The sequence below is a fragment of the Montipora capricornis genome, chromosome 3, assembly GCF_036669925.1.
Source record: "Montipora capricornis isolate CH-2021 chromosome 3, ASM3666992v2, whole genome shotgun sequence".
Taxonomy (NCBI): domain Eukaryota; kingdom Metazoa; phylum Cnidaria; class Anthozoa; order Scleractinia; family Acroporidae; genus Montipora; species Montipora capricornis.
Window position 1 is genome coordinate 58,341,467 of NC_090885.1, and position 15,000 is coordinate 58,356,466.

Below are 15,000 nucleotides of genomic sequence, written 5' to 3' on the forward strand. Positions count from 1 at the left end.
TTTCAGAAAGTTCCTCGCACCTTCTTTCAAATAGCAACTTCCTGTTACTTTACTTCGGCAAACACCACGACCCGACTTCCGCTTGACAGGTCGTCTTCACCAAAAAGTCGACCCGACTCAGTTCGTGTGTATTGGACAACCCTCCCCGTGTCATGTCGGATATGCGGCACAGTGCACTGAAGTTATGGCACAAGGAAAAAAGAATTTTAAGAACATCTTCGGCAGTGGTTTCAAGGTGTTTTGAATCCCTGATGAAATACGATGCACTGGTTTTTGGTATAGCTACTCGAACGAGAATCACAAGAGATTTGGATACCGTATCCAAATCTTTAAATATTTTCATCTACTCTTTCATTGGGTATGAAAACACATCCACGTGAAGTGGTATACATCTTGTGATTGGTGGACTTGAGTGATGAATTATTAATGGTTTTGAGAAGTACATACGAAAATTCCTGCATCCATACAGAGGTCTCTTATGTCCAGAAATGCAAATGATAAGATGCAACACGAAATGTCCCTTGAAGTCTAAGCTTTTCTTACCTATTGCAATTTATTAAATTACGGTAAATGCAGCTTTGTATCATGAGGAGCAAAGTTTAGAGGACACTGCCGCGTTTATTGTCTGTATTCGCAGACAAGAGTGATGCTATAGTTGACTTCGTGACGCTAATTATTAAAACCGGCTTGCAGCTAATTACCTTCAGAGGTAACCTAAGCTTTGGGTGAAAGTCAGGTCAGAAGTTGCAACCACTCCGTGAAAGCAAAATATCGCTTGGCTTAAGACTTTTTCCATCATTGTTCTTTTCCTGCATTTTGTCCCACATAGAGGTGAGCTTTCTTTCTCCACCAGAGCTGACGAGAGTCTCAAGTGGGACACAACTACTGTGCCCAATGCCAAACTGGTTGGATCCATCTTAGTGGTGATGGTTAGCACATGCTGTCGATTTTATAATATACAATACTTGGTTTTTTTTTTCCTTTTTTATGGCTTCTCGTTTATAAATTCGTTATAAGACTATAAAATTATAGATTTTGTCAAAAGGATGATTTAATCCCTAATATCAGTCAACAGAAGTCTACATTCCCGCATTATGACAGTTTCCTCGTATTCCCCTTCCCATTGATCCCGGACTGGACGCTACGTAAAACACATCTTGATCATAAAATTGGATTCACAAAAGTAAAAGAAAAAAGAAATGACGAATAGATTGTTTTTACCAGTGAATGGTATCGTGATCTTCTTTGTCCATGTTACAGGTTGAAATTAAATTCAGGTCCATTTAAATCAAACTAGGTGAGAATAAATCAAACTAGGTAAATTTAAATTAAACTAAGTGAATTTAATTAACCTAGATTATTTATAATTATCAACTGTTTGAAAAGGGATTTTCTTTATGGGGTGTGGTTAAAAAAAAGAGGCTCGGTTATTTTAAGGGGGTTGAAAACAAAACAAAAAAACAAAAAATCGCCTTTTTCTCTTCCCACTTTCCTCTTTACTCTCTTCCTTTCTTTTCCTACTCTCTTTCTGTCTGTCCCTATCCCTGGTAACCTTCCATCCCCTGATCCATTCGTCATACTTATTCCTACCTTATGTACCCTTGACCCATTCAATTCCAATGTGTACATGAGAAAAAGAAATCGCTTTGATCTGCACTTACCGAGTCTTGAACTGGGCACCTCTGACATCCCTTAGTATTGAGTCCTTCGCCGTAACTAACCGCTAAACCACACAGAACTTGGTGCAAGAGGGCCCAGACTCTTCTCGGTCATAGTAAATTATGCAAACGTTTGCTCGTGCGCAATGCTTGTCCCTGTACGGTTCGTAAAATGGCTAACACAAGTTGCGTTGATCCAGAGATATTCTACCAAAAATTGCGTGAAGTTAAAGCTTCCAAAAAGACAAAAGCAAGCAAAATAACCCTTTTTATTGGCGACAATTAATTGTTACAACGATGCAGTGACGTGGTTAAACACGTAATGAAGACAGCAAGGACAGAACAAATCTGACAAGTCAAGACGTAGCGATTTAATATCATAAGAAAAGGATGGAAACTGGAGGGTGGCAAAATATTATCCAAGAACGGAAAAGAAATTGTTCAAAAATATCAACTACACCAAGTTCTTTGGCAAACCTATTCGAATATTGCGCACAAAGGAAGAGACAAGATGGACAAGTATATCAAGCGAAACCGGCTACGAATAAGTAGTATCCCAAGAGGTAATACAACTCTTTGTGTCACTCTGCTCGATACACGAAGAACAAAAGTCGATCAACAGCACGCAAAAACAACCTGTGCTAGCCCCTATTAAAGCAAGAGAATTCCTAACACATTCGCAAATGGACCTAATAGACCTTAGAAACTTACCATGTACATGTTCATGTCATTGCAAACACCATTGGATTCTCCACATGATTGATCATTTCACAAAATATTCAGAAGAAGAAGAAGAAGAAGAAGAAGATAAACGTGCTTGTTATTCATTTATCAAGTCAACAAAGGAGATAAGGACACCTCAACAGGAAAAAGCAAGAAAGACACAAAGAAAACACAACAACAAAATGACAACAAACAAACCCAATACTATTTTATTCCAAGTCAACAACTTTGTCAAAATAAAAATTAATTAAGTGGACAAAAGTCCATTACAACCAAACACACTTCTTGGTAAAGTAAGTGAAAAAGAACATGGATTTATGAAAGTTGTAACCAAATTTGGAATTATTAACACTTGGATTGCATGTGCACCAAACAGACTACAAATTTCGCTGAAGACATGAATGTGTCATCAGACACAACTAAAACAATAAGTTTCACTGCCGCATGCAAAAAGGCACTTGATCAGTGACACATGGACAAGAGGTGCAAAAACAAGGAATTGTTCAACTACATGCAAGTAATGACTGTTTAATAAAGGTTACAAAATTTGTGGACTACCAAAAAGAAAAAAAAAAACTTTGAATTTGATTGTTCAAGTACTCGTAACCACAAAAAGGTTTTATACTGAATTACATTTGTACAAGTAACTGTACATCATTCAATAATCTACTTTCTAAAAAGTCAATTGTCTTTTTCCTTCCAAAAACCAGAAAAATAAAAATAAAACAAAGGTAATTCTTCAAGTAAACAAGGTTTTGTTTTATCTGCTGCTCTAAGATAAAAAAAAAGCAGAATTAGTTATCATGCAGAGTATGCCTATCCCCAACCTTAATGCTAACCATTTAAAATCAGTGCTTATACTTAATAACAACCAAAGGCGTTTTTACAGACTAACGCATGAAAAACGTTCGCTAACTACATCTCGTTACTGATTTCCTTACCAATATACACATACTTGCTAACAATTGATGGACTTTTTGTTGATGTTTCCTACTTTCATTTTCAACCTACAATCTTGGACAAAAAGGGTTGAGAATATAAAAAAACAGGGGTTATTTTGCACACTACGTCCTCAATATCGCACATTATTAGCCATCCCCCTCCCCCCTACAACCAATGATGATTAGCCCAGCTTCGATATGCTTTGTTTCGTCTAGCAACATTGATCAGGGGGGGGTGGGGGCAAAAAAAGCTAAGAGCTTCTTTTTCATACTCGAGATCGGAGTTTAGTCCAAAAGCAGAGTTTTCTCAACAATTTTGTCCAAGATTGTAGTTTAAAATTAAATTTACCAAGGTTGAAATCATTTTAACCTGAATTTCAAATTTACCTGTAACATACACGTGCACGGTGAAACACTGAATCTGAAGATCTGAAGATAACTGCGCTGTTAGTTTACAACCAACGAAGGTTGTGCCCTTCTCGGCTATAACCTTAGACCAAGGCCAAGAATTCCCAAGAGAAGCACATGATATTGAGGCGTCTAACTCGAAACTCTTTCCTTGGCTGGGGATTTTGGGACACCAAATATGGACAAAAATAAGATCGAAGCTGCACGCGGGGGAAAATGCCCGAACTACGTCATATCCAAATAAGGAAATTTTTAAACTCGAAAAACTCCAGCTCTGGACCAGAGTTAAACGCTTCAAGGTCGTGAGCTTCTGTTCCCAAACGATAGGAAAAAGCCGTCCACGTCAACGGTTTAGGGAGTTGAAGCAAGGACAACGGCACTCCAAAATATAAGTTAACGCTATCGCAAGTATTTTCTGATTATTCCGTCTTGTTCACATTGTACATTACGGGCGAACCATCCTTTTACTGGATGGGTACGAACGGTTAAAATAGAAAATGAATGGTTCATTGTTATATGCTCACGTTGTCGTCAAAACCTAAAATTTGGGGATTTCACGTCTTGTGGACTTCGACTAAGAAATGCACAGAGATGTGTCCTGCACGAGCATTATGATTATTTTTCTTTTTTTAAGCAATGATATTCTTGCTTTGAGGCGTTGTCGTTGCCGTAGCCGTCGTCTTTGCTTAATTCGTAAAATTAACCTTGAGATGGATCCTTGTGACAATAGACCATATTCGTCTTCTCAGTATTGGGCTGGAACTAGCTTGCAATGGAGGCTAATGCGGGGGAATATATTAAAAAGTATTTGCATTTGAAAATATTCCCCCGCATTATCCTCTATTGCAAGCTAGCTCCAGTCCAATACCAAGAATACGAATATGGTCTATTAAGAGTGAATAAGATAAAGAGTGTTGATCTATCACTTTGCGGTCTTGCCTCAGAACGTTCACAAATGGGCTCATTTTTAGATACACTTTGCACCCGAAACAAAGAAAGGGCAGCCAATTTTAACCAATCAGAAGAAGCCATATCACGCGTGACTGCTTCTTCCATGATTTTTCGGGGACATAACAACTGATTTTCGCCAGAACGGGTGTTCTAAAAATAGAATCTTTTGAGACTGTGCTGGGGAGCCCACCCATGCAATAACAACACTCTTATCTAATTTACTCTTGTGACAATACATGCTGCTAATGGGGATCCTTTCGGTCTTTTTTTCCGATTAGGTGCAGCACGCTATCAAAACGTGTTGCGGAAAATAAAGCCAGCAATTACAATCGTGGAGGAGGCCGCCGAAGTGCTGGAGGCCCATATCATAACATCACTGACTCCGGGATGTAAACACTTGATTCTGATTGGTGACCATCAACAATTGCGTCCCGATCCTACGGTCTACGATCTTCAGATCAATTTCAACTTTGATGTATCTCTGTTTGAACGAATGATAAAGAACGGGATGGAATTTGCGAGGCTGTTTCTACAGCATCGAATGCGGCCGGAAATCGCCAAGATGCTAGACCATATTTACGTAGACCCCAAACTAGAAAACCACGATTCTGTTTTGTCGTTTGAGAGCATAAAAGGGGTGGAGCGGAACCTGTTTTTTGTGGAACACAATGAGCCAGAGGTAAATCATCTCACAAGTAAAGTAAAAATGATTGGTCAACGTCCTGTAATGCTTTAATTTTGCAAGACGGGTTCTAAATTATTCTTCACTGAAACCCTGTAAAATCTTTGTGAAGAATTGTTAAAAATTTCATAAACGCTTTCACTTACGTATTTCGTTTCAATTGAGGCAAATATCTATTTTTAAACATGGATTTATGTACGTGATCGGATCCTATATCCAGTTAAGTCTCTTTCGGTAATTAATGTTGCCTTTTAAAAAATACATTAGTGACAACGTATCTGCCAAAGAACAATGCACCATTTTACGTTGCTGCATATTTTGACCACGTCTTTCGTACACATTGTGAACTTATAATTCAGTGTTGTGATCGACGGATTTCGATGCAGTTTGTTGCTTTTGTATTGGTCCTCTAATTTTCGCCGCAAATGTAATCACTGATGGTAGTGCAGTGCAACCGATGATCGGAATTTAAACGAGTATGCATGTCTGTGAAAGGGGCCGCGACAGCAATTGACGAGCTGTGCTGTTTTTCACTGGACGCGACTCTGATTCTATGCCTTTCATTTTACTTTCGCAGGATTTCGTTGCTGAGGGAAAAAGCAGATCTAATATTCACGAAGCTAAATTTATGACGGCGCTATGCCGTTACCTCATCCAGCAAGGCTACACACAGGGACAGATAACCATTCTAGCAGCCTACACTGGACAGCTCTCTAAGCTTAAACACGAAATGTCATCAAAAAAAGAAGATTTATTTGAAGGGGTTCGCGTTACAGTGGTGGACAACTTTCAAGGGGAAGAGAATGACATCATTCTGTTGTCGCTCGTGCGCAGTGACAAAAGCGGGTTTCTAAAGATCGCTAACAGGGTCTGCGTCGCTTTATCCCGAGCTCGGAAAGGCTTCTTTATCATCGGAAACGCAACACTCTTGGCCCGTGAAAGCCCCTTGTGGAAAAATATCTTTGAAGACATGCGAGAACAGGGAACAATGGGAAGAGAGTTGAAGCTGACCTGCCAGAATCATCCCGAAAACGTTATTAAGGTATCGAGGGCTGAAGATTTTGACGGTGTCCCAGAAGGACGGTGCATGAAGCCGTGTGGAAAAGAACTCGAATGTGGTCATACTTGTGCTCGTGAGTGTCATGTCATTGATCGTGAACATGAAAGCAAATTCCGTTGCAAACTTCCCTGTTCTAAAATTATCTGTGCTCTTGGGCACAAATGCCCAAAATGGTGTGGCGATGCATGTGGTCCTTGCAAAAGGCGTTGTAGTAGTAAATTACGATGTGGCCACCGATGCACCGGTAAGTAGTATTGTTCATCCCCTTTTATCCCCTTGCGAAAGTGCCATGTCTCGATAATTCAAGTTTTAGTGATAAGCGTAATCACCTTGCGAAAGCGCCATGTCTCGATAGTTCAAGTTTTAGTGATAAGCCAGTAATCACCTGAACCAGGATTCCATAACCAGGATATTACAACTCCATTTCCGCTTTCAGAGAAGAAATTCTTACTGAAATATTCAATATTCAACTGAAAAGTACCTGCCCATGGGTAATAGTTGCTCATGCAAGACTTGTGGTTAGCTGGAAGTACTTGGTTTCGCAGGAAAATCAATCTAAAAATAACTCGTTTTGTAAAAAAAACACCCTTCCACAAATACAATGAAGTTGTACGCTCACAGTCATGTTCTCATTTCTGAACCAAGTAATAATGGTCTAGCTCCCACGAGCCCCTTGTATTTGAGAGCGAAATAACCTTGCTGGTGATCGGAAGATCATAGGTTCAAATCTTGCAAAGGAGCATTCGACTTTTTTCCGAGAATCCCCAGGTAATCTAAACTAAACTAATTAAACAGGCCCTCCTAATCTCCCTTCCTTTCGGTCAAGTAGGGACTAAATTGCCATGGGCGCAGCTCAACGACATCTTTTTTTCTTAATGGGCCGAACACATAGATAAGACGCCTCTGGAAACCACTATACGGTCCATGTAAGATCTCAGAGCACAGCACCGCAGCCAGGTGTAATTAGCTCGATTTTAATGCGGGAGGAAGACCGGAGTACCCGGAGAAAAGCCTTTGATTCGGATTGAGATTGATTGAAACTCCGCCCAAAAACCGATCGCAGAGGTGGAAGGCACATATAATGACTACAAAGCCAGGACGGACTTACCTCATTGTTAAGTACATCCATATGATGCACATATAACTATCGATGTCGCATCCTACTTGAAAGATTACCGTCGTTTGTTAGAACAAATAACTTGCTCATCAGCCTAGATCAAAGATTCAAGACCCTCAGTTAACCGAGGATCTTGGTCACCCACAATGCTCTACTCCCTTGAATCTCGATAACTCCCGTTTTATCAATCGTAGGTTTTCTCGCATGATTTGTGGCGCAACACTAAAACCTCCTATGAGAGCAAGAAAGGGCGTAAAGCTGCACTGATTTGATTATTCATTTCCTGACAATTCTTCGCGTTTGCTCTTATGTCAAGTTAGCCTCATTCCGTTATACTCAAGATCGCTTCCTTTGAGAGCATTGCATCTATTCGTTAGCGATATAGGCAGAGTTTATCTGCTCGCTAGAGTTTTTCTGACTAAAGTCAACTGAAAGTCATTTTCCTGGAAGCCAGACTTTTCCAGACGAGCATAAGCCTTATATAACCTTGTCTTGTAGCTTAGTCTGCGCAAAATGCCGTGATCTAAGAGTAGTGGTTTGGGCTAGTTCGCTTCACTTTTGACGGTTGGAATTGGAGCGTTCTAATTGGTGGATTCAATTTTTTGCGGGAAGTTCAAATTTGGGCGGGAAATTCAAACGTACGTTAAGTGGGAAATTCAAATTTCAAACGATGACGTCACAGGCACCTGACAACTCCCTTTCTGCGAACTCTCAGGAAACAGGTTGGGGTATTTCGCGTAACCACTTCCATGTGTCTTGTCTTTATTTACCAAAATGCTTTTCCGCAACGCAACGAGGGCATTTCCAAGGGGTCCTGGTTCCGTAATAGGTCATGTGGACTGACTGACCACAGCATCTCGAGTCCACCATTCCTTTCTTTTTCCTGTGGAGCAGGCTGTGTTTTGCGATGGTAGCTAGGATGACTAGAGAGAGCGGGTCTGTCTCAAAGGTGGACAAGCAGATGACACATTGGCTTTGTTCTTCCACCTTTTTTTCCTTCTGCTACTTTCTTGACGAATTTGACCAGTCGTCTCTTTTGCGGTCTGCTCAGGACCTCGACAAACTCAGAAATAAGCTCCACTCTTTCTGGCCTTTAAGACGCATCAGACCATTAAGGTCGTGACAAGACACCTTTCCTTGGGGGATACCCCCCCCCCCCCCCCATCCCTACGTCTTCCCACGTGATGACAGAAGGGGACGATAAATTTTGGGCGTACTCCCTCCCATCCCCCTCATCCGGTCTGATGACCTTCTAGGGTTAGGCCATAAATACCCGTGGTCTCTGACAAGTGAGCATCTTCTTGTCCACGTGCAAGGAAGGTCCTTCAAGGTCAGTACTTTTTCGATCACATGTTCCCTTGAACCTTTTAAAAGACGGCGCGTCGCGGCTTTCTTTTCATTTGCTCGTCATGTCATTTCCAAGTGCAGGACCTAGTGGATTGTCCTTAGAGGAGCAACGTGCTTTGCTGAGAGAAGAACAGCTTCGGGATGTGGCGGATTTGATGGATAATGATGAGGATGAACCGTTAGTTCCGGCTCTGGACGAAGTGGAACGCTTGCTGGCAGCCCCCATGGTCAATGAAAGTCTCCATCTTACCTAGCATCGGCAAAGGTTACACGACGATCGGGAAGCTTTTGCTCGTCAAAACACTCCTTCTTTCGTTTCGTTTTGCTTTTGACCCTGTCACTGAGCGTCGGTCCAATGTGATGAGAGTGCGTTAACGCATCTTTAGCACACGGTTGGAGCAACAAGGACGTTTGCACTCACGGCGTCAAAACATAAACAATGCTCTCGCTCAAGGACTACGAGGATTGATAGAAACCTTGTTGAACGATGCTACCATCCACGATCGTGATCGCGTGCTTCTTCCTTTTCATTCCCCACCATACGACAACTCCTTTTCTTAAGGATATCGCGTCAGTCGATGGCGTCAGGAACCGGCCGCGGTGTCGGCTTTTTTTGACAAACGTGGCTCAAAAACCGAATTCGGGGGAAGAATACGATCCCGACGAGCTTTTTGAACTGGAATTCGTCCACGTACAGGCAGGGCCTCAAGGAAGTGGCGTCCCCAAGAATAAACGACCCGGCTACGAATCCTCGGCGAATTTTCGTCTCAACAAAAAGTGTATTGTGAACATTTCCAGGGACGATGCAGGACTCTGTGCCGTACGTCCCATCGTCACGGCTCGTGGACTGCACCTGGCCGGTTCCAACAAAACGAAACGGGACAAATGGACCAGAAAGTGTCAACGGCGTCGCAATGAAGCTGCTATAGCTCCTTTGGAGGAAACCGGACTCCATCCGGGTCCCATGGGTCTCCAGGAACTGGCAACTTTGGATCAAGCACCCAGTCTTCGTGATTAATGTATCGTGGTCGTCAATGCCAACCGACAATACGCCTGTTTTGCTTTTGGGCAGGGTGCTACCTTGTTAGCCATTCTCCACAAGGATGAACACTATGATACATTGACCTCGTTGCCGGGATTTTTCGGTACCAGTTACTTTTGTGGACGGTGCCTCAAACCATATAATCAACAAGGTCGTCACCGTTGTTCCGAAGGGAAAGGCATTCACTGCCCCAGTTACCAACAGAATGAGTGCGACGATTACATCGAAGCGTACTTGCGCAAACGTCCTGCCCACATCCCCTGTTGTGATTGTCGTCGCCAATTTTATGGGGATGCGTGCTTTCGACTCCACCAGACCAAGACCCTCACTGGAAAAGCATGTGTTCTCAATCAGTCGTCAGTATGCGACTCTTGGCACAAATGTGCAAACTGCAGAAAACTGCTTTGTACGATGAATGAAAAAGACGAACATCGGCGCGGGTATGAGTGAATGCCCGTCGTGCCACGAGAGCTCGAAGACGGAGCACGCATCGTTCAAATCAACAAGCGCACCCGACTCCACCGTGAGGCACGCAACGACACCAATACTGCCACGGACGGCGAGGAGGAGGAAGACAATACCTACCACCCACCGCTACTGGTTTTTTGGGATACGGGGCCGATGCAAGATCCGGGCGAGCATGTGCCTAATGTGGTGGTGGGCATGACGTGAGAGGATGCCTTCCCTCAAATCTTTTGTGGCGAGAATTGCATTGAGCAATTTCTGCAACGACTGGAGGAACTCTCGGAGCAAGACACACGCAACGTCACAGCTCTTGCCCACAGTTTCAAGGGCTACGACTCTTACTTTTTTGTGAAACGTTTGATTGAACGCAAACAAAAGTGTAAGACACGCGTACGGGTGGCAAACTGCTGGAGCTCACGTACAGGAGTGGGTACATTCGCTTCATCGACTCCATGTTCTTCTTTGCCATGGCTCTTGCTTCGTTTACCAAAACATTTGGCTTGGATCCCAACAATTTCAAGAAGGGGTATTTATCACATCTCTTCAACACCCCTGCGAACGCTGACTACGTGCGTCCCATGCCTGAGAAAAAAGAGTACGCGGCTGAAACTATGTCCACGGCAGGCAAGGCTGAATTCGAGCGATGGTACACTACTCAAGTAGGAAACGAGGCACAATTTGACATGCAAAGGGATCTCGTGGACTATTGCATCTCCGACGTCAAACTCCTCCGAGGGGGATGTTTGACCTTTCGTCGTGAGAACAGACCGTCTTTTGTCCCTTTGACAAAATGATCATCGCTGGAGCTTGTCTGCTTGACTATCGCCTCAAACGCATGGAGGAAGACACCATCGCCTCCAAACCTGTCAAGGGATGGTGACTCATCAACAACCACTCAAAGGCCGCCATGGAATGGCTCTTATGGCAAGAACATCGGCTGCAGGAGGAAGATCCGCTTCCAAACCAGCGGCAACATATCCAGCACGCTTGCAACAAAGGCGAATACTAGATCCCTGGTTGGCGATGAAGGGTGGAAGGCTTCAACGAAATCAGCAACACAATCTACGAGTTCTTGGGTTGTTTTGGCATGGGTGCCACCGGTGTTCCCCCAATCGTCACGAACCGTACCGCAGTCACGATCATTGCTGCATGGATGATGTTCGACGTACCACCATGGAACGTCTTCACAGTCTTCGAGTCCTGGGATACCATATCGTGACTCTCTGGGAATGTGAGTGGGGCAACAAAAGAAAAACGATCCTTGCGTGGCTGAGTTCGCCAAAACCCTTCCTATCATCTAACCCATGAATCCTTGCGACGCCTTCTTTGGAGGACGCACGAATGCCTCCTATCTTTACTACGAGGTTCGAATCGGTGAGAAAATCCGGTATGTGGACTACACTTCCCTCTACCCGTGAGTCAGTAAGAACGGAATGTATCCCATCGGCCATCCTGACTTCATCTATGAACCCGGCACCACCGATATCTCCCAGTACTTTGGTCTGCCCTTGTGCACCATCGTCCCGCCGAAGAATTTCTTTCACTCCGTCTTGCCTTACCGGTGTGGAGAAAAGCTCACTTTCCCGTTGTGTCGCACCTGTGTGGAGCAAGACATTGACAAACCTCTGCACGAAAAATCCCTTTAGTGCGATCACACCGAGGATGGACGGGCGCTGACAGGTACGTGGTGCACCCACGAGCTTGAAAAAGCGGTGGAGATGAGCTACATGATTCAACACGTCCACGAAGTGTGTCACTTTAAGGAAACACGCCGCGGATTGTTTGCCGAGTATGTCAACACTTGGCTTAAGATCAAAGTGGAAGCGCTCGCATGGCCTAGTGAGTGCGACATGGAAGAGCAACGGCGGGTATATGTAGAGGACTTCGAGTGTCATGAAGGAATCCAACTCGACCCAACTACGATTGCTTACTCCGGGTCGACAGTCCTTAACCAAACTAATGCTCAATTCCTTGTGGGGCAAGTTTGGACAGGGTCAAAACCTTCTTTGACCCTCTACCCTTCCAGCTCCTCATGGACTCGGACCAACGTGACATTCGGTACGTCAGTTGCCTCTATGAGAACTGGGTAGAGGAGCACTACCGTGCCAAGGACGAGTGCGAGGAACTCAATGTCAACACCAATGTGTTCATTGTGGCATTTACGACCTGCTGGGCACGTTTACGGTTGTACGAGGCATTGGAACTCCTGGGTAAACAGTTCCTCTATTACGACACCGATTCCGTCCTCTACGTGCATCGTCTCAATTAACCTGACGTCACCCTCGGCACTCATCTCAGTGAGTTCACCAACGAACTTAAACCCGGTCAGTACATTGCGGAAATTTATTGGGCCGGGCCTAAAAACTATGGGTACCGATGCAATGATGATAAGACAGAGTGTAAAGTCAAGAGACTCTATCTCAATGTGGAGGGAATTGCGCAACTCAATTATGATGTGCTGCGTCAAAACACCTTGGACGAACTCCAACAAACTTTGGAGACACCGCGGAAAACGCGCATTCGTCAAGCACGTAAAATTATCCGCAAATCCAAACAGTACGAACTTCGTACCCAACCCGCCCACAATGGCTATCAACTTGTCTTCAACAAACGCGTACCTCGACCGGAGACCGCTATGACGTATCCTTATGGGTACTGTCTCACCGATAATGACGATGCTGACAAGGACGTTTACGGATTCCTGTCGGACATGGACGCAGCGAACGCTCATCTTCTCTCCGAACTCCTGTCGGACAACGACGAGGAGCTGTGAGACAAAGTTGCGGAGGTGCGTGTGTTGGGCACCCAGAAAAGACTGAGTAGTGATACTACGGAACTGAGGTGACTTTAAGGAGACTCTACTCGGATGTGACCGGTGGGATGATTGTGTTCTGGATCCTTTCATTGGCCGGCCACATCCAAATCAGCCTTTATCATAATAAAATAGGGTGCGTGTGTAGGGCACCGTCTTCTTCTTGTACATAGTGTAACATTTTTTGATTTTTTCTTCTTCTTGTACATACTCGTTTGTTATTCTAGTCATGAAAACCTGTTGCATTTCACTTTTTTTTCCTCCGGTGTTTTTTTCTGATCGTGAGGGGCCTGGGACTCTGTGACGTCATTGTTTAAATTTCCTGACCGTTATCTTTTTATCCAACATGGTTGCGCAAAACGCCCCAACCTGTTTCCTGAGGGTTCGCAGCAATGGAGGTGTGACGTGTCTGTGACATCATCGTTTGAATTTTGAATTTTGAATTCCCCACTTAACGTACGTTTGAATTTCCAACATGGTTACGCGAAACACCCCAACCTGTTTCCTGAGGGTTCGCAGAAAGGGAGGTGTCACTTGTCTGTGACGTCATCGTTTGAAATTTGAATTTCCCACTTAATGTACTTTTGAATTTCCCGGCCAAATTTGAATTTCCCGCAAAATTTGAATCCACCAATCAGAACGCTCCAATTCCAACCGTCAAAAGGGACGCAAACTAGCCCACACCACTACTTCTAAGTCTGGTGCGCCAGTTGTACGCTCCTGGTGAAATTCCCCAGAGGCTCCTAAGAAATTAAACTCATCAAATTAAGTATCACAAAATCTTGGCTTGGTCCCATACGCTTGACAATAATCCTATGCTTTGATGCGATTAAATTCCACGATACAGTTATTTTTACTGATCCACAGGTGATTGCCGCCGATGCCAACAAGGCCGCCTCCATTTACCTTGCAATTCCAAATGTGATCGCATCCTCGTTTGCGGCCATACATGCAGGGCAGACTGTTCACGGGTCTGTCCACCTTGTTCTGAGAAATGTGAGAATTACTGTGATCACCGTATTTGCACCAGAAATTGCGATGATCTTTGTGAACCTTGTGAAGAAAAGTGCAGCTGGCAGTGTCCTCATCACAAATGTACAAATCCTTGCAGTTATCCATGTAACAGACCGAGATGCGACGAACCATGCAAGATGAAATTACCGTGCGGCCACTTATGTGTCGGTGTTTGTGGCGAGAAATGCCTTAAACTGTGCCGAGGTTGCAATGAAGACGCTGACTGCTTCAAAGGGTGTGACCCTCGAGCGATGTTCGTGGAGCTAGTAGATTGTGGCCATGTGTTTGAAGTTAATGCAATGGATAGGTTTATGGATCAGAGAGAGGCCGAGGTAGGGCAAAGCGGCGAGGTCGAGATCAAACACAAAAAATGCCCAAAGTGCAGTAAGCTGATTCTATCGAGTCGAAGGTATGGGAAGATCATCAAGCAGATTCTTGTTGATTTTGACGCTGTCAAGCGGAAAATTCTCATCTCAGATGTAGCTGACAGTGGGCAGATCAAGAAGATTTTAAACCAAGTTCAAGAAATCAGAGAATTTAGAAAAAATGCCGAAAAAATCGCACAGGGAATCACTGAGGGTCGTGTAATTTCTGAGGAACTAATCAAGCGGCAGAATCAAGTTATCTTTTTAAAGTTTCTTGATGCTATGTATAGCCTGTCGAAGATGAACAAAGACAACGCACTAATCAGCAAAATCCATGGTTTGGAGTCTCGAATAACGAAAGAAGTTCATTGTTTTAGTGAGCAAGAAATAGTGGAATTAGTTGATGAGCTGTCCA

The 15,000-nt window shown here is 43.8% G+C and overlaps 1 protein-coding gene across 1 annotated transcript in view; it reads left to right on the forward strand.

Annotated features, from left to right (window-relative positions):
* Positions 1–15,000, forward strand: part of LOC138043496 (NFX1-type zinc finger-containing protein 1-like) — a 60,413-nt gene that overhangs the window by 32,090 nt on the left and 13,323 nt on the right. The window contains exons 11-13 of the mRNA XM_068889791.1: positions 4,960–5,360; positions 5,941–6,667; positions 14,074–15,000. The exon at positions 14,074–15,000 is cut by the window's right edge and continues 129 nt beyond it. Coding sequence (XP_068745892.1) covers positions 4,960–5,360; positions 5,941–6,667; positions 14,074–15,000 — 2,055 coding nt within the window. The remainder of the gene's footprint in view (positions 1–4,959; positions 5,361–5,940; positions 6,668–14,073) is intronic.